Raw genomic sequence first — 23,401 nt, 5'->3', positions numbered from 1 at the left:
GGCTGGATTCACACTCCCACAAGTTTCCAATTAGGGTGAAGATGTTTATATTGGCTTGAAGAAAATTAAAGACTGAGCAATAGAATAGATGAGGTTGATTAAAATTGTCTCAAATAGGAAAAGATCATGTTATTCTCGTTAACATCCACGCGTACTATCGAAAACATGTATGGTCAATTAGCTATACCATGAATATCAAGATATCACAAAATCACTTCCAAATACCACACATTTAAATATCTTTTGCACTTTGACAAAGGAATGTATATTTCTAATTTCAGTATATTCATTATGTTAATCGCATCAACCATACTTAAGTATGAGAGTGCTCACGCAGTCTATTGGCTACAGACATGCCACCCTTTCTTCAATCCCATCATTCCACTCTATCTCTCATGATGAGAAATATGTTTCCTGTTTGAGATAAATATTTGCGCCCCACAATAGCAGATGTAACCACTCCTCCCTTTAAAATTCTTATTTGTGAATTCCGTGATCGAAATGAAAGTTTACTCTTTCTTCCCGCACACCCGGGGGCCAAAGCAAATGAAGCAAAATCCAAAGCAAATACTAATCATCTTCATGCCACCCCATACACTCAGCTTTATCATTAAAATAAGAGAACGTTTCGAAACTAGCCACCCGTACATCTTGTCCTAAATGCAAGAGTCTTTCCAATCCCGGAGAGAAATTTGATGCATATGCAGCAGTGTAGTAAAGTTATTCTTCTGTATCGCGCCTGTTCAAATCTGAAGAACGCCGAAATCTCGCTCAAAAGTGCAAAGTGCTTTGCCAAGGTATAAACCAAAGAAGCTTGAAAAAAGGAGACCAACCTGATGTTGATTGGCCGTGAGATATTGAATGATAAACATTAAACCCGTCAATGTTCAATGATGTGCATTGCAATGAGGATAGATTGTCATTCCGGTCATATGTACCAAGTTCGCGTCATAAAATTGAATCCGACCACCATAAGATATGTAGAATTGGATATAGTAGAGATGGGTGAGGCTCAGGCAAGAGTTAAATGGCAAAGCACAAATAACGATCAAGTAGATTCTTTTGTCTCCTTGGGCTTCCAGAACTGAATCATACGACTGATTCGTTTGCTCTTGCTTCCTTTATTCTTCTTTTCCATGTCGGAACTGCTAGGGACACGAGATTCAATAGACAATTTGCTTCTTTCGCCATGAGAAGTGCTTATTAAGCGGGACAAGCTGGCCATGCTGGAGCGTTTTCTAGTTGGGCCGCTAGCAGAAGAAACGGAGACCGAACGTTGACCGTCTCGGAAGATGTAACAGGGATTCGCACCACTTTCTCTTGTCATGGTGGAATTGCTACTTGTCAGCGATGGAACATCATCTACGGACATTCTCAATTCTGGCCCGGGTTCGCCAAGTAGTAACGAGTGGAACGCATTTTCATCTGCAATGGATGATGGAGCTGTGGATATGCGCTGTGTATCGTACGAGAATGGTGATCTCGGAGAAGGGAATGAGGAATGAGTGGTAGAGTGAGGACTATTCTGTATAAGATATGCAGGCTGTAGCGAGAAAGGATTGATCTCAACGTGTGCAAGATCTTTGGCGGGTCGAGGGCGGAAAGGGGGAGTAGCGGTAGATTCCGAGGACTGTGCGCCAGAATCTGGTCTAGGCGGAATGGAGTCATCTGCAATCTCAATTGGACTGATAGATTCTTCTTCCATGTTTGACTCATCCTTCAAGGACGTATTGGAGTGGTCGGATTTCAGACTCGCAATGCTATTCTTACGCTCACCCTCACTAGGACCACTACCATTTTGCTTTACGCCTCGTGATTCGTCAATTGACCAATCCATAATCTTATCGCTATTGGACGATTCCGTCTCCACGACCGTGATGTCGATACCAAGGGCATTTTGGTCATCATCTTCGGTTCTGGCCAAAGAATCTTTGTCTGAGGAAGCCTTGGTATCCTCCCATTCATCGTCTTCCTCATCTTCTTCAAATACGTCAGCCATAGTGGAGCTGCTACCAAGGCGGTGTATACCGAATCGATTTTCGAATGGAACCATTTCAGGGGCACTCTCCGCTCGTCGATGGTAATGCATACCCGGTCCAATAAACCCACCCATGCCTGCCGCACTATGCATTCGTCTCTTAGAAGATGTCTTTTGTGATGATTCCCATTCAGCACCGTAAGAGGAAGGGGTATTGAAAGGACCAAGAGCGGCATCCAGATCAATGATAGGACTCATAGCATCATCATCAGACGGGTAAGTCTGCCTTGGCTTCCACGATGCAAAATCTTGTTGCTCGGGAGCAGGAGATTCTTCAGCATGAACAGGTAGAGGTTGAATATCAAGTGCTGCGGAATCACTCATTGCCGAGTAAGGACGCATAGGGGGTGTTGCGGAGCGGCGGCTTCCCTTCTTCTTCTGACCACGACTGCGAGACTTTCTCGATAGTATCGATCCTGCCCAAGATTTGACCTTCTTTTGCTTCTTGCCAGATTTTCTTGACATTGAAGACCTACGGGAACATGAAGGTTCGATGGACGGCATCTGGTAAATGTCTGTGATGTCAACTTTGGGACTTGAACGCGAGGAAACGGATGCACTAGTGTCTGCTGCTTTATCGATGGATGTGGAGCTAACAGGACGCGATCGGCTTGGTGAAGTGTTGCCAGATGCTGGCTCGTGTCCGAAAAACGTCCACTTTTTCCTAGGGCTTGGAGGGGCAATAGCCTGAATATCATTGAGTAGAGGCATGGATCCACGTCGTCCCTGAGATGCAGAGGTCTCTGCTGGCTGAGCTGTGTCCTTAATTGGGTCTAAAATGGCGTTTGCAGTTCTGGGCCGCGAATCTGCGCCTCGAATATTGGGCGATGGCAGAGCGAGAAGGTCCTTATTTGGAGGAGCGAGAGTGGCTGGAGGAGTCACGGTTCCCCCAGACACAACGGAGCTCAGAGAATTCGATACTGAATGAGTTGGTCGCATTGTGACTGTGCTAGATGTATCACTAGAAACTACGCTCACCGGCCTAGGAATAAATTCCACATTTTCTGAGAAGCCGACGCGGGCACGATTGAGTATTTTGATGTTAGAGGCGTCATCATTGCTGGCAGGTTTAGCCAGGCCTAGTGCACCTTGTTGATTCTCATGATTGGATGGAGAGGTTGGGGCGGATCCTACTCGCGGGATTGACGGTGTATTTGGAGCAGTAGGATTCAGAATCATTTTGATATCATGCGCTGATACTGCAGCAGAACGTCGATGTGCATGCCCACGTCTTCCTGGATTAGGCGGGGGTAGAACGTTGTCTCCTTGAGTTGGACTGGTACTCATCAATCCTGCGCTCGAGCCCACCTTTCCATCTCCACCTATGAATTCACTCGTACCTCTGCGATGAACAGCCGCCCTAGGCGAGTTGGATAAATCAAAATTTGCGAAGCATGGAGAGACTGGTGGAGAAATTGCAGGGCCTGCGGACGATGTCGTTGATTGATTAAAGGAGAAACTTGGCAATTCTGTAGGTATAGACATCGGACGTCGACCTGAGGTTCTGGGAAATGGTGCGGGAGCAGATGATAGAGATGCTCTTGCGGGGAAGACGAAGGTGGGAAGTTGTGAAGGGGCGCCAACTTCACTCTGTGCAGTTGTTGATATGGTAGCCATGTTGCCTAAATTCGGGTCGAACAACCAACAATTGGACAAACCCCTAGAAGAATACCATATGGTTCAAGTAAGATATAAAGGGTTGTCGAAGAAGAAACCGCTCGCAGTTCCAAAATATAAGGTGAGATGTACGATGAGTCGAGAGAGAGAATTATTCGAATCAAATCGTAAAGTAGGAATACCGGCGACGCAACGACAATAATCCAATCTGCGATAGTTAATTAGCATGTACACCCTTCAATGTATCTACATGGATAAATGCGCAAGATCTGATAAAGGTAAATCGCAATGGCAATGGCAGGAATGAATAGGTTTTCGACATACATTCGAAGGCTGCAAAGATGAGATCTCGGAGATAGTGGGTGAAATTGAAGAAATTGGACGGAATAAGTGATTCGTAAAATTGCAATGAGAAAGGAGTGATAAAATGTGGTTAGTTTTTAAAGGAATGGACGGTAGAGATCAGAAGCAAAGCCCTTTGATATGGACATGCAACTGAATCTACTACCAAAGAAGAGGGGATTGAAAGAGGTGGTTGTTGGGCGGGAGGGGGGGAGGAAGAGAGAGAGAGAGAGTTGTGAGCAAAAAACCAAAAGGACCAAAATAAGAATCTATGAGAGACGAAGAGGTGGTATGTGAGTTTTGAAATTCGTCCCAAATGCTGGCGTTAGCTAAGAAAAGCACGCTAAAAAAAGGCACTTAAACTCAGAGGTTAGAAAAGTGGATCTGAGAAATTAATAAGGAAGCCCCCAAATCGAGGATTGGATTGACAAGAATTTAAGTATTTACCAGGAGGATAAGTGGAAGTAAGTAGGTAGGTACTAGGCAGGTACTAGGCAGGTACTATGTAGGTACTATGTAGGTAGATGCGATGCTAGGTAGAGTGAGAAAGACATTCAAAGAGTGAGTACGTACTCGAGTCCTGATTTACTGTAATGTATCTCACTCTCAAGAAAGAGGTTTCCGAACATTGAAACAGATTCACATTCAACATCAATCAATACCTATATCAAGTTCACGTTCAGGATTATCAAAATCAAAATCAAAATCAAAATCAGTAAGAAAATTAATCTTAAATCTTAACTCTCTTCAATTGAATTAACAACATGTCATGAATTGTTCTTATTGTCCACTTTATTCTTCAGTCCTTTCATCATCATCCCTTCTTCTACTTCTTCTTTTTCTTCTTCCTATAATAATAATAATAATATCCCCAAAACAATAAACATCACTCATCCCCTCAATTCCTACAACGATCTCAAAACCCTCATTCATTTCCTTCCTCGGTTCCTATTTCATATCATGATCCAAATCAAGAACTATGTCACAGACTCATTTGTCACGATGCTCCCATTGTATTCACTTCCTTGATACAAACACATCCACTATCGTAGCTAATTTTGGTCAAGCCTATTCAGATAGATCAGAAAAACCGGAGAGAACGTGGATCTCTCCCGAGGCGCCCAGGAACAATTTTTTTTTATAGATTTCGTATCTACATCCATCCAGTGTGCAATACGATGTACAAATGCAGTACGCACTAGCCGGTACCTTTTTCCAGACGTAGTGAAAGGGATTCATCGGAAGAATATCTGAGGCTTCGTTGCCCTGTTGCTCTGTTGCCCTGGTGCCCTGGTTGTCCGTGGAGAATCATCACTCAAAGTCCTTTTTCCTTCCTTCGAATGAGATACACGGCTTACACGTTGCACAGTGAGCACTCTATCTTGCATCTCCAAATCACCAATTTACACAATTAATGAGAGGCCATTATCTGGGTGAAAGATGGAGAGAGTACAGGGTAACAGCGTAGCATCCAACCAAATTCGACATGGCCACTGTACGAATTTACGAAATTTGAAATTTATAACTTGATCAAGGGGAAATTACCAAATACTCCATGTGGTTATTTTCAAAGTATGTTTGTTGTATGTATCTACTCCGTAAAGCCTAATTAGTAAGTCCCTAGTCCTGTAAAGACGGAGTAGGTAAAGGATTCTTGGTTGAATAACTTTTTAGTTAGCAGCTGACCCATAATCCATAATCCATAACCTACCCATACCATAAGTTAATAACCCATGATCCATGATCCCGTCAAGGTTTCATCTGATGATAAGAATCGTAGAATGTACCTTTTGCGGGGGTGGTTGGACTTTGAAATGCTCAGAATCCTCAGATTGTCCTTCTATTGAGCCGTGACTTGGAATTGCTGAAGATTCATGATGATAAAAATAGACCATTCCAGGTACGCCTTGGTTAAAGTACGGAAGTACAAGCATTTAAGCCTCTGCATAAAAATTCATTTGTATGGGAACCCTTACTAAAAATTGGAATATTCAATAATGTTAACTTTTTTTCTTCTTCCAGTACCACTTTGTCCATAACATAACAAAACTCCGATAACACATTATCAAATCTTAGGAAATTCGACATCATATGATGACGCCGAATATGCATCAATTTTTATGTTTTGGAAATATGCAATTTTTTACACCTAGGTACAGCGATATGCACTGGATGAGTTGTTCTTGTTCTTGCCTCTCTTCAAGCCCTCGAGCAGGATATCCTAAAAGAGTACTCTGTATTCTCTCGACCTCTTCTTTAGCTTTTCCGGGGTGGCCGAGGAAGGCGCTGCTAAAATCCACGCACGACTTGAACTGCTTTGGCGTTTTGATATCCTTTCCCTTGCTTGCATGTGCAGGATATCCTTCTACGCTGAAGACAGGAATAATTCTATGCAGTTGCTTGAAAGGATGGGTGCGTAAGATATGCGTTAAGATATGCATCCGAATATGCATAAGAGTCCTACTCGGCTACTGCAGAATAGTTCAAGTCTACCGCTTCCTCTGGTCCTGCTTATCTTTTCATTACTGCAGTGTTGCTAAAAGCGCGCAGCCTCTGCACAGCTGTCATTCAGTCTTGTGCGTTGCAAGAATCGGATAAATCGCAATATTTGATCCACTTGAACATTGAACACTTGCAGGCAGGCCAGGTTCAGTCCAGTCTTGCATCACCATTCGTCCCATTCATTTCATTACCTATTAACGTACGCCATCTTACTCATTATATTTGACCATTTTTTGACACTTCCGGCTCATGTCATTTGATTAAAAGGCTAATATGCCGTACAAGCTGCAATGGCATCTACCCGGATTATATGCACTACTAATTGGTACCAAACGGAGTTCTTCAGGGTCCTTCAAGAAACTCCATCCGATTGAAATTCTTGACCTGCAACCCTATCGCTACAGTGCTTGGTGGATGAATTTTGCGATCAACAGGCTTAATCCTTCAGCCGCGTAAGGCGAAAGAACAACATCACATCCTATGGAGAAGACAAGCATGGATTCCCAAGTCTTCAAACATTGCGATGTTAATTGTTCCTTTTGATGAGACAAAACACCCACCCACGCCTCATCTCCTTCATCGCTTACCGTTTTGACATACAGACTCTCACTCTAAACAACCTTAACTCAAATATTATGCTAATTTACCATAGCCCACGAAAGAACAAAAGATGGAGGAGATCGTTGGATCTCGGATATTGATATGATTTGATTGTTCATACCTGGCGATCGGTTCACTCTGCCGTGTCCTCCCTACTAGTGTACCTTTCTTAACCCCTCTCCCCTCATCTTGGATTCTTGGTAAAGGTACCTACCTACCTATCTAGTCACCAGATCATCCCACCTATTCGTACTCAGTTAGGAATTCGAAGAGGGATTCAAATTTGACTATTGCTGTACCAACAGGCAAATTTGAGATGTTAACCAGTCACCATCAATCATTGTTCATTGAATCACCCCTTACCCGAACTACCCTACCATTTCTCCATCTCTTGTTCGCCATGCATGCATCAATCTTGAATCGGAATTAGTGTAGCCTTTCTGCAGGTTCATCTCACAAACTATTCTATATATGGTCAAGTACGTTTTAGATCCCCCAGCAGAGAGCCACAAACAGACCTCTAATTGGTCAATTGTGAATCTTGCGGTCGAGCCTCTTTCTGCGTCGTTTCTTGAACAGCTGCACACGCTGCAGTATGAACAGCCTTCTGTAAAGCCATGCTTACGCCATTTATTATGAAATAGAGATTCATGATTCAAGAAGCGGTCTGAACGAGAACCTGGAGGAGGAATTAGGAATTAAACAAGTGGGTAAGCGAAGCGCGTTCTTTTCGGGTTAATTACGATCTTTTTGTGAAGTTACGAGTTACGATACTTTTACGAAAGTAACTTCTTGATGTTGTCAATGATTCGTTAATGAAGACGTACCGAAATGAATTAACGTTATTTCTTATACATTAATTATTAATGTCTATTCAGGAGATGGAGATATTTCGCTGTGGTTTCCTTAAACTGATGATTATCACGAAAATCCAATTTCGTTTCATCAAATTACTGCTTTTTGTCTTCACATCACAATAAGCAAAATTTGTTAACCAACGTGATTTGCTTCCTTATCAAGAGAATGTTGGCTTGACGACCATGAGATGAAAATGATTTCATCATACTTCACTCCAACCAAAATCTCGCACTGCTGTGCTACTTGCTCGATCTGGTCGATGATCACGTGAAAATGATGACTAATATCTGAAGATTTGAACTTCCCTGCACTTCTTGTCTTGCATTCAACCGGAGGAAAACAGAAAAGCTCCATGACACACCCGACATGGGAAACCAGATGCTACATCTCTCCTGTCGACGAGTGGGGATCTCTAGTAGAGTTTTTCACAATGTGAGTCGTTACCAAGGCAGACAAAGAGTAGCCAACCGGGCGTTCTCACAGACTGCCAAAGTTGGCGATGATATCAAAGACGACCACGAAAGTGGGCCTAGGATAGTTCGAGTTGTATCACAACGACAGAGCCTCGTAAGGGAATACGCCTCATCCGCCAATTATTATCTCACAGTTGCCGGAGAAACAATTTCTCGGGGAACTGGCTAAGGATATCAAATCATACGTCCAAGGGCTCCAAGATGGATCGCTGCGGAAGACTTCCAGCAAAGATCCGTATCGATCTAGGATCAAATCTCAAAATGAGCACCGTATCAAGAAAACCATTCATGATCATTCTGTTTCGACCGCATCTGATGTGGTTCTCGAGCGAAAACCTTCCTCCCTGAGTCCTCGTCAATTTAGCATCATCTCTCCGGACCCCAAGCGCACTGTAAGCTAGGTTGATATTCTTATAATGCCACCATCACTCATATTATATAGACTAAAGAACAAGTCCTGCAATTAATTTCCAGACGTGCCCGCATGACACAAGCTCGATACTTCGCAAACTTCTCCAATGTTTCAGCCGAAGAGGCAATTGTTATTTTAGTTACCCCAGCCTTCGCAAAATGGCTTGAAGATGACGAAGGTTTCATCAAAAAAGTCTTGGATTGTTTTACATATTATCACGTGGATAAAAAGCCGAACTACGTTGTTGTTGTCGGTGCTGTGGTTGATGGACTTGCGCCTTCACCTCATGAGGTTCCTATTGCGGAGCGTGTTGGCCCACTTGAAGGATTTTCGTTCTTGCATGGTTTACGGAGTCAACTATTAAAGCCGGAAAATGTGTGGAAACCCGAATCATTCAGGAATGATACGACGAGTCCCGAAAAATTGTCACATCTTATAATTTCAGGAAAAAATCGGCGGAAGCCTGGCGAAGAATCATTGGCGACTACTATGAGTCTCCCTTTGGCAAATACTTTATTTGTAAACGGAAAACATTCAACTCTTGAAATATCTCAATGGACTCGGAGACATGAGGGTGAATATAAATGCATACAAACTGCAAATAAGCAATATCAGCACATCAAAGCTTTTCATCATGAAAATACCATGATTCCACCAATATTTGTACCAGCCGTTCCACTCACATTACCTCGACCCATTGCAAACGGCCTAGGAAATATTATTCGACAGCTATCCTTCGGGCCTGAAGATACAGATAACAGACCGGCTTCCTCAGAACTGGAGACTCAGGTCACGCGATACATGGAGTTTAGTAAACTGCATACAAACATTGGAGTGTGGGCTTTGATATACCGAAAAGAGCTCCTAAATCCGAATCTCAAGGCTACAACGCTTGAGAAGACAGAAGATCTCGAGTCAACTTGGGGCGATGATGACAAGAATCTTAGATTTATTGGTACTCAGATAGCTCTTGGAGCTATTCTTTGTCGCGTTGGTGAGTCACTTTGATTCAATTTAGCTCGTTATATTCCCATTCGAGCATGCAGAAGGCTAATTATATCTAGTAAGCGGTGGTGGTGGTTGGGGCGCTAAACAAGGCCTTTTATCCTTGGATCCTCAATTGACATATGAAGATATTGCTTCGGCGAGGTTTGACTATACTCCCCATAGAATTGAAGAAGGGCAAGATTCAACATTAGGCAATCTCGCTCGACGCGGTGATCACATACAATTCTTTACCATCAATCCCAACAAGTTAAACGAATCCGAGCCTCCAATGGATAACCCAGCATCAGATGAGGTTTCCAAAGTAGATTCTAGTATCAGTGCCGACAAGAAATTGAGAAGCAAACTCATCACACTAGAACCACGAAAGAATCAGCTGAACCTCAGTGAAGCTACTGACCTTAGTTGGTCCAGGAGAACTATATTCGGAGTGGTACCTAGTACAATCGACAAACTTCCCAAAAGTGACATTGCATCGGCGTCAAATGCTTCTGACGAAACCTTGCCCTTCCTTAGCTTTCGAAAAGGCGAGTTTGGCGCCGTATCCGAATCGGGAATTTACCTCCATTCTTCACACCAGAAACAACTCAACGCCAACACGTACGAACACATCAATACGAAAATCGACATGCCATACTCATACATCTATCGCGATCAACCCGGTATAACGCCCAAGGGAACCGGAGAATACAAAAAGAAGATGCATTCCCTCCAGAAGAAATTCCCGGAAAAATCTCCCGATGTGGCTGGGGAAGCTATCAAAACCTCGTTTTCTGAAATAACAGCAAGATTCATGATCATGACAGGACGCTTCCCTACTAAAGAAGAAGAAAAGGAACTGTTCGCCCAGCTCAATATTGATCCTCAAAAAGATTTTACACACGCCATAGAAAAATTCTTCCAGATTCGTAAACAGAGGGTAGGCCACACGCGATGGCCTAAATATTCACCAGAACCTGAACCGAAGAAAGAATTTTCTGTTAGGAAGATTGTGGCGCCTATTAAGGAGTTGAGCATTAAGTTTCATTATAGTAATAAACGTGAAGATTGGTCGCCTTCGAAGAGTTTTTCGTGATTGCTTTTGAGTTGATTTTGGCTTGGTGGGTAGGTGGGTTTGAGGTCGGATTGGTGGATTGGTAGATTGGTAGATTGGTGGTTGGTTATGATTGCGCTTTTTGAGAGGTATATAGATAGAGAAGAAGAAAAGGGAATGGAAAGGGGGATGAAAATGAAAATGAAAATGAAGACGGGGATGAGGAAGAGGAAGAGGAAGAGGAAGAAAATGACTAGCTAAATCCTGAAGAAGATAATATATAGAGAACAATTATAAGATTATCAAAGGTAAGAACATCATCTCAAATTTAACGGTGTATAGAAGTAGAAGTAGATAGTGTATAGTATAATGAGTAAGTATATATAGTAAAGTACAAAAGAATATAAATAAATAAATATTTGACTCTTGAGTACAAAAGTAAAATTTATATAAGATCTCAAGATTATCCATCTCTTGCAAATCTCTCATCAAATCAAATCAAATCAAACTCAAACTCAAACTTAAACTCGCACCCTCGCCTCTCCTCTCCTCTCCTCTCTAATAGAATAAAAAAGATATCAATATTCATTTCTTTGAAGTAGATTAAAATAATCGTTCCACCACCATCATCACCATCATATTATATCACATTACAGCACATTCTACCAATATCATATCAAATATTAAAATTCATCACTTTACCCCTCTGCTCCTCTGTATCTATCTATTATCTAACAACAGATATAAATTTTCCAGACATAAACAATCACATATATAAATAAGACCCAGCTAACAAACGAGAAAAAGAAAAGATAAGACAAGATAAGCAAACTATTCAAATTATATAACGTGATGATAATGATTATGATAATAATGACGAAGGGGTGCAGAAGAATACTGGTATGATATGATATGAGTGGAGTGAAGTGAGGTGTGAGTTGCGAGGTGAGGTATGAATGAGATTACCTAACAATAAATAAAAATCAAGCATCAGGGTCGAGAAGACTGCTTGTCGGTATATGTACACTGCGGATATGGTGAAGGAAGATGGGAATTCATGACTTGCTAAAGATATTGGTGAGAAGAGATGATAAATCAAAGTGCTTCTCCCCTTGTATTCTTCTAAAGGTGTGATGAGGACCAGGAACGCATTCAATTATATATAAAATTGACCTGCTCCTAGTCTAAAAGAATATTCCCATATTAAACGCGATAAACAATCTAGTCCATAAGGATCCAGAGCCAGACAGAAACTTTCCTCCTATTGTACTGCACAAAATCTATTCAATCATTTCGATGTCATCCCCAGTTTGAACATGCTCCTCGGTTGCAGCTGGAGCTTCATTCGTAGCGCCATTGGCATTTTCCTCCTGTTTTGATCCATTCCCGAAATAATCATCCATCTCGGCATCGAGTTCTTCTTGTGTTTTCTTTGGTCTACCATCTCTTGCAGGTTTCTCACCTCCACGGCCAGCATTACGTTCGCCTCTCTCTCTTCTTGCACCGGGCCTGCGACCATCTCTTCCTCTGCGGGGTAAAGGACTACGTGAGCGTCTCCTTCTGTCTCCTCGGTCTCCCCGGTCTCCTCGATCTCCTGGAACATATCGATCAACGTTTTCAGGTGGTGGTTTGCTGACATCGGAATGTCTGACTGGAGGAGATAAAGAACGAGAACGAGGAAGAGTCATGCGATCGGCAAGGGAACGACCTGCTCCTGGTTCATACTGGTTTCTACCTCCACGACCCCTTGATGGACCTTTCTGGAACAGATCTCAAGCGGATTGGTTGACCTAGAAAGTATTAGAAAACATTATATGTAATTTATGCATATAAACTCTTACCATTGGCATTTGCGCCGTGGAATTCCTCAATGGCTCTCTTCGCATCTCTCGGGTCCTCATAAGTTACATACGCGATCCCCTCCGAACGTCCCGCTCGGTCATAAACGAGCTTCAAAAAAGCAACACGGCCAATGCGCTCGAAAAGACCCTAATGAAATTTTAGTAAAAGAAACCTTTCCGTGTCTTCCTGTATTCCATACCTCCAATTCTTCTTCTGTTAAATCATAGTGTACATTCTCGACCAAAATCTTTGCACTGTTTCTTTTTTATGTTAGCATGTAGTAACGAGGGAGTATACACTGCATACAATGGTCTCTCATCTTCATAGTTGCGTCTTTCCGGGCGATTCGAAGAACGGGCGTCTGGAATATTTGTGAGCTAGGAGGTCGAAAAGGTATAAAAGTATGGAAGTTGCGTACTTCGATCGTCGTATTTATCATGCACCCATTCCCTAGTAATGTCAGTTACTTTTCGACATAGTTGAAGTTTACTACTTACGAGTCTATGTTTCTAGAATCATCTCCTCGATTTGGCTGCCAAAGGAGAGGGGGCGTGGGTTAGCTATTTATTCAATTTACGTACTATCCATGAACCGTCGAGGCGTCATGCGCTGATTGAAGCAGCGATGCGATCTGAGAACATTCGGGGAGGAATTAAGTATATGAGGATAGAGGAGGTGTATGCACCTGGAGCGGTGAAATGTGAGCGAATGGACTCGAGATTCGAGATTGAGGACCCGAGAAGGATTGAGATAGAAGCCTTACCTTTCTTACACCATCACGAGGGAAGTCATTGCGATTGTTTCTGCGGCCTTGTCGACCTCGATTTCCACCATTTCTCTGCTGCTCAAAGATATCAGTTTTGATATCAGTTTTATGTCGTGTTGCAAGGCTGAGACAACATTTTCTGGGCGTCGAGTTTTGACAGGGCTTACCTGGCGATCACCAGTGATTTCATCAAGACTTCGATCCATTTTTAAGATGTTGAAAATGATATAGGTTGTTAAAAGACGTTTTCTTCAATATATAGACCTGTATAAGCCGTAGTCTCCTGCACAAGTATCCAAGTAATCTTTGCTGTGAGATCAATACGTCAACTTTTGGAGTCGCGACGAGGACTCGAGCATGGTCTGTGCGTACATATCATGTGATCAACCATGCATATGGTAAACAATTTCATTGTAGTCCATATGCATCTAGAGACCAGATTTCATATACTCAGCATCATTTCTTAGACCAAGATTTCAACATGTCACCACTTGCCACTGTTGGTATTATTTCCATTGGAGAGATGGGTATGGGTGTGGCAAAGTTGCTTATTGCCCATAATTATCGTGTTGTGACGAATATTGAAGGTCGAAGGTTGGTTGTATTATCTTTTATGACTCAAACTATTAACTATTCGCTCAATAGAGCGGTGATGTTCATTTTATTCATTTTTAACATTGGTCTTAATGGGAGAGAATGCTCCATGAATTGATGAGATACAGGAATGTGAAGTGCTGTTATTGTTATGTTTGGAATGGAATTGGCGGATATCCATGATGAAGGGGCCATTCTTGTTCTTCCATTGTAAAGTAGTTCACAGTGGGATAAGAAGCCAATATATATTGGGAACATCAAAGTTGATGCTTCAATTTCATTGCGGATACATATTCATTCCAAGATCTCCTCTTTCAACACTTCCTTATTTTACAATAAACTCACTTTATTTCACTCAGCCAAGATACACACCAACGCGCTCAAAAATCCAACATTGAACTTCTTTCTACAGATGCTTCCTTAGTTTCACAATCGGACTACATCCTCTCAATTGTTCCACCTCGCGATGCGCTATCACTGGCAACTCGGATTACTACCGCCTTTAACTCACTCTCTCCGCCGAAGTCATCTCCCCTCTATTATCTCGACCTCAACGCCATAGCCCCTGCTACTGCCCGCTCAGTTGCTTCTCACATCAATGCCACATCACCGTCCATCAAATTTATCGACGGTGGAATTCTTGGTGGTGCTCCCAGACTCAAAACCGACACTACAACTCCCAATACCACAGCATCCGTTGATCCAAACCAAGAGCACAATTGGAGTCGTCCTTCAATCCCCATTTCCGGACCTCATGAACTTTCCAAGGCTCCTATATCCGGTGCCCATTTGGCAGATCTCTTAAATACTAATTATCTAGGTGAAGAGATTGGTAAGGCATCGGGTCTTAAATGTTGTTTTGCCAGTACGACAAAAGGGTTTACTGCCTTATGCATTCAAGCATTTACGTCGGCTCAAAGATTGGGAGTTTTAGGAGAATTGGAAAAGGAAATGAGCGAGAGGGTACCTGGATTATGGAACTCGGTAGGTGGAGGAATGACAGGTATGCCACCAAAAGCTTATAGATGGATAAGAGAAATGGAGGAAATTGAGATGTGTCATGGGGAAACCGGTTTTTCTGGGGGAGAGTCAACTAGCGGAAAGGAAGAGGAGGGAAAAGGAATCTTCGGAGAAATCGCCGACGTTTACCGAATCGTAGCAAACGAAACCGTTCTCGGAGAAGAAAAAACCGAAAAGAGAAAAAGAGGAACCACGGTACAAGATCTAGCTCAATGCATGACAGAGGGGTTGGCAAGCAAAAGAGCCAAGAAGGAGTAAGCTCAAGTCCTATCACGGAATTGAGACCCCGTCTCCTTGTTTCGGTTTCATTTCGTCTCATCCCGTTTATTTCTATTTGCAAACCGAGATTTAGAGATACTGTAAGATCTTACATATACAGGGAATAAACGAGCATAGAAAACTAGAAGGGATTACAATCCATAGAATCCATCGATACAACATTATAATAGCTGATTCGAGATGAATCTAATTACTTTATTTGAAAGTACATTAATTCGGATACACGGTAAAAATGACCATCGGAAAATAAATGTTCTTGATACAAAAATTCCTCATTCTAATACCCCTTCCCTTTATGAATCTCGTCTTATTGCGGAATCCTCACCTCGAGCTCGATTTCAGTGGCGCAGAATCTCATTAAAATCGCATTTTGTCAATTACCTACTATCAATACCACCAACACATATATCCAACAGATATTTAATCCCTTAATAAAATTCACACCCAAACTCATCTTTACTTATAATTAAAATCACACTCATACTACCAATACAAATTTTCCCTTTAATTATATATTAACTGTTACGAGGTTTGCCGTCTAGATCACGTGGAAGTGCTCTAGGCTCTCGAGGTGGTTTATAACTAGGCGTCAAGCAGGGACTTAAGTAATGACAATAATGATATACAATTCGTAACTAATAATAGAGTATACTAAATGATTGGTCTTGAGCACGAAGCTCTATACAAAGGAAATCCATCTTGATTATATAGACCTTCATGCTTCATGGCTCGAAGGGAGCGAGGGGATCGAGCTTCGATCCTTTCGCTCTCTTCGAGTCCTCGAGTCACGTGTTATCACTAATCCCGTGACCTAATTGTTACTTGTCGTAACAAGTTATATAACATCATTATCCTATCTTTCTACAAACTCAAACTCTCATTTTCACATTTATAAATCTCTTTCCTTTTCTCAATAGAATACAAATACAAATATAGAAATAAAAATATAAAACTTAATCTCCATTACTAACCTCAACGCTCCCTCCTCAGCTCCCAACCTCCCAACCTTATCAAGCATATAAACTTACAAGCCCAGAATTTCGCATCTCACAACCACAGTGCCCAAACCACAAAAGAAACCTGTAAATACAAAATTCCCCACCCCTTCATCACCAACCCCAGCCCCATTCCCATCCCTACACTCTTCCCTCTCACACCCGCACTCTTCTTCTTCGGCTCCTCCGTCTGTCCCACCGCTCCCACAGTCTTAGTCCCTATAACCACGATACCCGTCCCCCCAGCTGCCAAGCTCAAAATATCCCCACCCTGAGTAACTATTCTCCCAGCCGTAAGCGCCTGACCACCAATCATCAAACTGCTAACAGGAACGACCTCCTGCAAACTAGCCGTGCTAGTCACAAACCCCGAATTAGCATTTACCACCACGGCATTCCCAGTCGGAGATAGAGAAACGGTGGATCCGTCGACGGTGATGACGGATCCGGCTTTCAGGATTTGAGAACCGATTTGCACGCCGGATTCTGAGTTTTTGGTGTAGGTTGAGGATCCGATTACAACTATGTTGGAGGGGCGTGAGGTGGTTGTACTAGGTGGAAGGGTGATGATAGTTGAACCGGCGGTTATTGCTCCGCCTTGTGTGAGTGTTGCGCTTCCGATTAGGAAGCCGGAGTTCTTGAAATCGGCGGTTACGCTTGAAGTTCCGATTACGACGACACCGGGAAGAGCTTCGGTGGTGGTTGATAAAATGGTTCTGACACCGCTATTTGTAGGAGAGGGTGTGGGTGTAACACTTGTTGTTGCCCCATTGATTATAATTGCAGATCCAGATGGAGCAACTGAGATTCGTTCCCCGCTAACGGTGGCTTCGGAACCGGGCTTGATGGTTCGGGTACCGATGACGAAGTCAGAGGTTCTTTGACTGAGTGTTAGGGAATTAACTACAACTGGCGCAATGGTTGTTTGGCCCGGTAATGGGTTGATGGTTGTTGGTGTGCTTGATGGGTTTGAAACTGCTGTTGTGACATCAGGGTTGGTTTTTACACCGCTGGGAGATACTTGGATACCGGGGATCGTGGCACTGGTGTCAGATGGTAGAGGTCCCTTTTCTGTGGCGCCTGTTCGAATGCCGGGGTTGCTGGGTGTTGGCTGAGTACCAATAATGTCGGCTGTTCTGATTGAACCTACGGGAAGTTCACTTTTGTGACTTGGTAGACCAACTGGTATCCCTACGGCTGATGTACTGGTTCCAGAATTTCCGGTAGAAGACGACGCAGATGTAGGGCTTCCAGTTACAGTGTTGGTTGGATTGCTTACAGATGTGATATCTGCTGGTTTCGACCCAGAGGAAACTACGGTCGATGGAGGAACTGTAGATTCCAATAACAACACGTTTGTGGTAGTATTAACTGATTCAGTTTGAGGCACAGATGCAGGGCTTGTCGTTCCTGGTGGTAAAACATTGCTTGTAGTTATAGCGGGGTTAGACAAAGACGATGATACAATAGATGAGGAAACTGCGGATCCCAACGATGATAGGTTTGATGTAGTTGATGGAGGGACATTATTGACTGTCGTAGCTGTGTTGCTCACTAGTGGATCTAATGATGAGGAAGACGTAGATCCAGAAGATGCCACTTTAGTTGCGCTATCAGCAGGTTCTGTCCCTGGAATAGACACAGGATTTGAAGTTGCTTGTGGAGTTGATATAGCCTTAGCGGTTTCGGTACGAGCTTGACTAGTAGGTGCTATTGTTGGAGATGTTTCAGAAGTATCTCCACTGCTAGCATTTGCCTGTGAAACCACAGAACTAGCTGTTGAAGCAGTTGATTCTGGTGACTTTGTGGTGAGTGGATTTGAAATAAGTGTATCAGGTGACTTGGTGGTCCTCGGACTAGAAGTTAGAGAATCTGGCAATTTATTTGTAGCTAGGATAACTGAAACACCGGTTGCTGAGACAGAAATAGAAGGATCTGGTGATTTGCTCGTAGCAGGAATAACACTACTCGTTTGAATAGAAGTAGATGCATCAAGCGACTTGGTCGTGGCTAGCACAGATGTTTGATTATCAGATGATTTGCTCGTGGCAGGAATAACACTATTCGACTGAATAGAAGTGGGTGCATCAGGTAATTTGCTCGTAGTCGACACAGATGTTTGAGCATCAGGTGATTTGTTCGAAACAGGATTGGAACTAGAAGATAACGCGGTAGACGAAGGAACTGTAGATCCTGAGAATGAGCCGATGGTTGCTGCCTCAGCAGATTTAGTCCCAGGTACAAATATAGGATCTGTCGGGACACTAGTTGCAGGGACTATTGTCAGTGTATCTGGTGATTTGCTAGCTGAGCTAATAATTGGTGAAGCAGTGCTAGGAACAGACGTAGACGCGTCTTGGGATTTGCTGACTAAATTGGAAGTAGCTGGCTTGGAAGTAGCTAAATTGGAAGTAGAAGAGCTGATCTCAGATATACTACTACTAGTAGTATCAACCACCTTTGAAGTAGCAGAACTACTGGTTGAAACTATAATACTGGTAGGGAAAGCCGTAACCGGTGTCTTTGAAGTGGAAAAGAAGGAATCAAGAGTGATAGTATGTGGACATGCTGGTAAGACTTGGCCAACGACCGAAAGAGTTGCTGTACAACCCGAAATAACACTCGTATTCATGCCTGTATATGATGGTATAAAGACAGAGGTTTGAGTGGAAGTGGGTTTTATGCTTGATTCGCTCTGTAAAGTCGCAGATGTTTCTAAGGAGAGTGTGTTCGAAAATTCTGATTTAGAGCTTTCAGTTGAAGTCCGAACTTTACTCGTGGGTAATGCAGTAGTAGCCTTGCTAATTGAAGAAGAAAATAGAGAGGTTCCTTCGGCAGTCTGTCTAGTCTCAGTGTTTCCTGGACGACTGGATGGGGATGTGCTAACTGGATAAACTCCCGTGCTCTCTATAGATGTGGATAACTCCTCGGCTGAGCTAGTATGGTTTGAACTTTCGCTGACTGAGGCTTTCACACTTGTAGAAGCAGTTTCAGGTACTTGGGTAAAAGTAGCGGGGTTTTGAGTAATGCTTGCAGGCTTTGTATTAGCAGCGGTAGTTTCTGAAGGGTGTCCTTGAGTAGGAGCCTTGGTACTTTTGCTCGTGAATTTTATTTCCGATGCAGTCTGTCCTTGTAAGTCTGAGCTCTGAGATGCAATCTCTGATTGCGATGAGGTGTGCCCTTGAAAAGTAGCGGCAGAGTTGGATGTCGGGTCGAAAGTGCTTGGCTGTTTCTTTGAAGATATCTCTTGCGTGCTTTGACTTTGGATCCCTGAAGACACTGAAGTCAGTTGAGCTCCAACTGTAGAAGGGCTTGATTTCGACTCGTTGTTTGATTGAGTTTGAGTTGATGCCTGAGATGCTTTTGAGGTTGAAAGACCTAAAACTGACGAAGCTGATGAAGTTAATAATGCCGATTTGCTCGAGTCTGATTTGCTTGCTGGTGTTGTTGGAGACGAGGAACTTCCGGAGGCCTTAGGCGTTTGGAAAGTCGATGATGAGGCCGATTGATCTTCCCGTGTCGTTGGAAAAGAAGATGTCTCAGAGGTTTGCGAAGCTAAGAAAGTTGATGATACCACTGACGATACAGATGAGCTTGATGACGACTTAAATTCACTCTTGGTTTGAATAAAAGATTCAGATGTCTTGGATACTAAAGTAGTCGACGATATCTGCAAAGACTCCAAACCGGTCTTTGATTTACTTTCAACTGTAGTTTGAATGGAAGACTCAGATGTTTTGGGGATCGAGACAGCAGTTGTAGGAACCGACGAAGAGGATGTCAAGCTAGATTCTGGTTGAACTTCATGAGTTGTCTGAGCTGAGGAAGACTCGGGTGTTTGAGAAGCCAAGGTAGTTGATGATACCTTTGAAGGCTCCGAGCTGGTTTCCGATCTCGATTCACGCGTAGATTTGAGGGAAATCTCAGATGCGCTTGGAAGAGAGCTGACTGCAGAAGAAATTGACAATTGCACGGAGCCGGATTCAGGCGTAGGGTCGCGCGTTGACTGAACAGAAGATTCTGATGGTTTTGACGTCGCGGTAGTTGGCGGCGCTTTTGAGGATATCGAATTAGACTTCAAGCTCGATTCCGGGTTCACAGTAAGAGAAGCTAGAGCAGTTGACTCCGAGATTCTTGCTCCTGAAGACGATTCGGGGAGTCTCGTTGTTGATGAAGCAAAATTAGAATTCTTGGACGTGATTAATTCGCTTTTAGAGGTAGCACTAGGAGTTGACGATGCAGAATTGGTTGTCTTGGATGAAGTAGAGATAATCTGAGACTCGGACTTTGAAATATCAGTATGCACGGATGGCAAAGATGAACCGACGGTTTTCGAGGAAGGAAGCAGTGTTGTTGGACCCGCTGAGGATACTATGACTGTAAAGGCCTGTGTTGTTATGGTGCTGCCAGACAAGGTAGTCGAAGAAAGAGATTCCGAAGATAAGTTAGATGTCTTTGATAGTGAAGGTTCACTCGGTATACTTGTATGTGAAGCAGTGGATGTGGTAGAGATAGTCGAGAGTAGGGTGTTGCTACTAAGTGGTTTCGAAGTCAACGAGCTTGCCGGTTCATTTGTATTTGAGGTGATAGAACTAGAATGAGTGACAGCAGTACTTGAGGATGTACTGAAAGCTTCAGCAGAAGTCTCTGAAGATCGAAGTATCGAGGAAACTGAGTGAGAACTTGCAGAGCTCAACTTGGTTTCTGGACTAGCAATAGAAGTATGTGCCGATGTCTTCAATGTTGATGCTTGGGTCGATGTAGGAAAGGTCGCCTTCTCGGAGGTAGATACTTCAGTGGTACCTTTACTATTATTTGGAACTGATACAGATGTAAAAACGATAGTGACAGTGGTAGGACAAGCTTCTCTTGCGGCTGTTATAGGCTGGCCACTTGTTGAAGTGACTGTTGCCGTACAAGATATAGACAATGTGCTAGATGGAATGAGTGTGGTGGTCGGAGACCCTTTTGATGATATGACAGAAGAAACTTCATGCGACGATGAGGTTTCATTAGTATACCTTCGAACTAATACAGCATCTAGGAGGAAAGAATGTATCAGCAGATGTAACATTTAAACGCCACCAGATGAAGGAAATCCACGAATCAATATTGATTAGTCTTACCTTTGGTCTAGGCTGAGAAATGCAGTTACTGAATGTAGAAGAGACAAGGTGCCTAGAAAAGGCCCCAGTAAATTTTTCATGTTGAAAATGGGACGATACTCCGGGCATCAACCCGTGGATGAGGTCTTATGAGGACATAGAATTAAAGAGATAGACGACGAGAGAAGGAGGAAAGGAACAAGATTGCAAGAGGAGGAGGTTCCTATATTCTTTTTGAGAGAAACGAAACCTTGGGGGCTGAGCTCGCCAGCCTGCATCACGAAACAATCTCGAGATGAAATTTGGGAGTGTATTAGAGAGTCAGGTTTGCAGATCAAGTCACTTGGTAGCTGGGAAGTAACAAGTTAGATCCCCATCCCAAAAATTTACCAGGGTGTTTCCTCCCTCCGCCATAGAATGAAAGGTTGAGTTGACGAGCGAGGCATCGTTTAACTATTTGCTGATGCAAGAGCCGATGCTGTGCCTGACACTAATGAGTTCGCAGCATAAATAGAGAGTGACTTGCTCAATTCGGTAACTTTAATCCATCGTAAGCAACATCCGTGGGCCAAATATAGAGCCCGCATACCTCGTGAACGGATGAGTGGGAGGTTGAAGGATCAAGAAAGATCAAGGGAGGTTGCGAAGGCGGCTGTGCCAGTCTGTGATGGGTGGGTGAATAAGACTCGGTTGAAAAATAATACAGTGATCCTAGTGGATACTGATAAAGTTCCATACCATAGATGTGGCCCCCTGCAGGAAAAGGTACGAAGCTTAGAGGGAACCAAGAAAGCAACTACATATAACGGTACAGACCGTTTTCGAGAATTCTTGGTGAAGGTGTGATTGAGGCGTGATTGAGGTGTGGGTGTGGTGCAGTATGCTGGCTGCGCACTCTTCTCTTTTTCCAAAGATATTTTTGGAGGCGGAGACACTTGAGGTGACATCGCTGCATGTCGCTAGATACCTTGGAGTAAGACGGAATCTCCAGAGATACATCTAAATAGGTACCACGGTGCGATGATGCGATGAATTACATTAGCAGTAAAATGGCAGGATCGTTATCGTGAAGCTTCAGCGGTGAGTGGGGAAAGTATAATTAGCCCATCATTTCCTAAGGTCTTGATGTTGATGGATGTGACGTGAGGAAGGGTTTTCTTTTCCAACAACGATATCTGTTGTATTTGCATCGCGACATCCAAACATATGTGAGAGCAATGAAATCAAGTGTGTTCTGATAACAGGTCTAAAGCGAATGGTTGTACAGAATTACTCGAATGCATATGGTCGATGGTTGGCTTGTTGGGGGCACCTTTTCCAAGAATTTTGATGCAATTATATATTCAGAGATGTTGTGTGTATGGTGTATGGTGTATGATGAGTGTGCTTATATTTGTGAGAGCTTTTCTATTAGTGTGACCTTAATTATTTGGGCAAGGGGTTTAATAGTGTATCAGTTAGCGTACGATTATCTAACTTTAGGCTTTCTCCAACATAGCTAACCTATCACATCACTAATCTTTCTGCCTGTAGAGGGGTTCTATAGCTTCTATGGTAGTTTTTAACATCCTTGAGACCTGATGATACCCTATCTTCATCCTACCCTTATCCTGTAATGCGCTGTAAAAGTGGCAACCATTCTCACTAAAGGCGGCCAGGGTTTTGAATCAGGCAACTCCCTTCCCATTTCAAAAGTCATCCCATCTTTTTTCCTTACTTTTCTCTTTTCCCCTCTTCAAATCTCAATTACCACCAAAGATCAACCGTCTTACGTTTCTCACTCATCATCATCCCTTTTCCACGTTTTCGTGAGGATTCAACTTCGATTAATCCGATCCTTTCGAAACAGGGGACCATGCTTTTATGTGGGAAATCAAATGACACGAAGATATCGTTACATCGTCGCGGATTTCTAGAATC

At 43.0% G+C, this 23,401-nt stretch overlaps 6 protein-coding genes across 6 annotated transcripts; 3 read left to right on the top strand and 3 right to left on the bottom strand.

Moving 5' to 3' along the window:
• Positions 1 to 1,048: 1,048 nt before the first annotated feature.
• On the bottom strand, positions 1,049 to 3,655 carry SS1G_02876 (hypothetical protein; the record flags this gene model as incomplete). The annotated part of the gene is made up of 1 exon (XM_001596604.1): positions 1,049 to 3,655. One exon carries the CDS (start codon positions 3,653 to 3,655, stop codon positions 1,049 to 1,051), a length of 2,607 nt encoding a protein of 868 aa, XP_001596654.1.
• Positions 3,656 to 8,323: 4,668 nt separating this feature from the next.
• Positions 8,324 to 11,141, top strand: SS1G_02875 (hypothetical protein; the record flags this gene model as incomplete). Its single annotated transcript, XM_001596603.1, has 5 exons — positions 8,324 to 8,524; positions 8,565 to 8,822; positions 8,873 to 9,836; positions 9,907 to 10,766; positions 10,956 to 11,141. 5 exons carry the CDS (start codon positions 8,324 to 8,326, stop codon positions 11,139 to 11,141), a joined length of 2,469 nt encoding a protein of 822 aa, XP_001596653.1.
• Positions 11,142 to 12,160: 1,019 nt separating this feature from the next.
• On the bottom strand, positions 12,161 to 13,694 carry SS1G_02874 (hypothetical protein; the record flags this gene model as incomplete). The annotated part of the gene is made up of 8 exons (XM_001596602.1): positions 12,161 to 12,636; positions 12,722 to 12,869; positions 12,922 to 12,976; positions 13,029 to 13,083; positions 13,141 to 13,172; positions 13,220 to 13,254; positions 13,486 to 13,563; positions 13,656 to 13,694. The coding sequence occupies 8 exons, from the start codon at positions 13,692 to 13,694 to the stop codon at positions 12,161 to 12,163; spliced, it is 918 nt and encodes a 305-aa protein (XP_001596652.1).
• A 275-nt stretch (positions 13,695 to 13,969) lies between these two features.
• Positions 13,970 to 15,488, top strand: SS1G_02873 (hypothetical protein; the record flags this gene model as incomplete). Its single annotated transcript, XM_001596601.1, has 3 exons — positions 13,970 to 14,082; positions 14,442 to 15,356; positions 15,482 to 15,488. 3 exons carry the CDS (start codon positions 13,970 to 13,972, stop codon positions 15,486 to 15,488), a joined length of 1,035 nt encoding a protein of 344 aa, XP_001596651.1.
• A 940-nt stretch (positions 15,489 to 16,428) lies between these two features.
• Positions 16,429 to 21,582, bottom strand: SS1G_02872 (hypothetical protein; the record flags this gene model as incomplete). Its single annotated transcript, XM_001596600.1, has 2 exons — positions 16,429 to 21,310; positions 21,503 to 21,582. The coding sequence occupies 2 exons, from the start codon at positions 21,580 to 21,582 to the stop codon at positions 16,429 to 16,431; spliced, it is 4,962 nt and encodes a 1,653-aa protein (XP_001596650.1).
• A 499-nt stretch (positions 21,583 to 22,081) lies between these two features.
• SS1G_02871 (predicted protein) lies at positions 22,082 to 22,327 on the top strand (the record flags this gene model as incomplete). The annotated part of the gene is made up of 2 exons (XM_001596599.1): positions 22,082 to 22,152; positions 22,225 to 22,327. The coding sequence occupies 2 exons, from the start codon at positions 22,082 to 22,084 to the stop codon at positions 22,325 to 22,327; spliced, it is 174 nt and encodes a 57-aa protein (XP_001596649.1).
• Positions 22,328 to 23,401: the final 1,074 nt, after the last annotated feature.

The sequence above is a fragment of the Sclerotinia sclerotiorum genome, genomic scaffold, assembly GCF_000146945.2.
Source record: "Sclerotinia sclerotiorum 1980 UF-70 scaffold_3 genomic scaffold, whole genome shotgun sequence".
Taxonomy (NCBI): domain Eukaryota; kingdom Fungi; phylum Ascomycota; class Leotiomycetes; order Helotiales; family Sclerotiniaceae; genus Sclerotinia; species Sclerotinia sclerotiorum.
The sequence above is the reverse complement of the archived record's forward strand: the minus strand, read 5'-3'. Positions and strand labels throughout refer to the sequence as shown.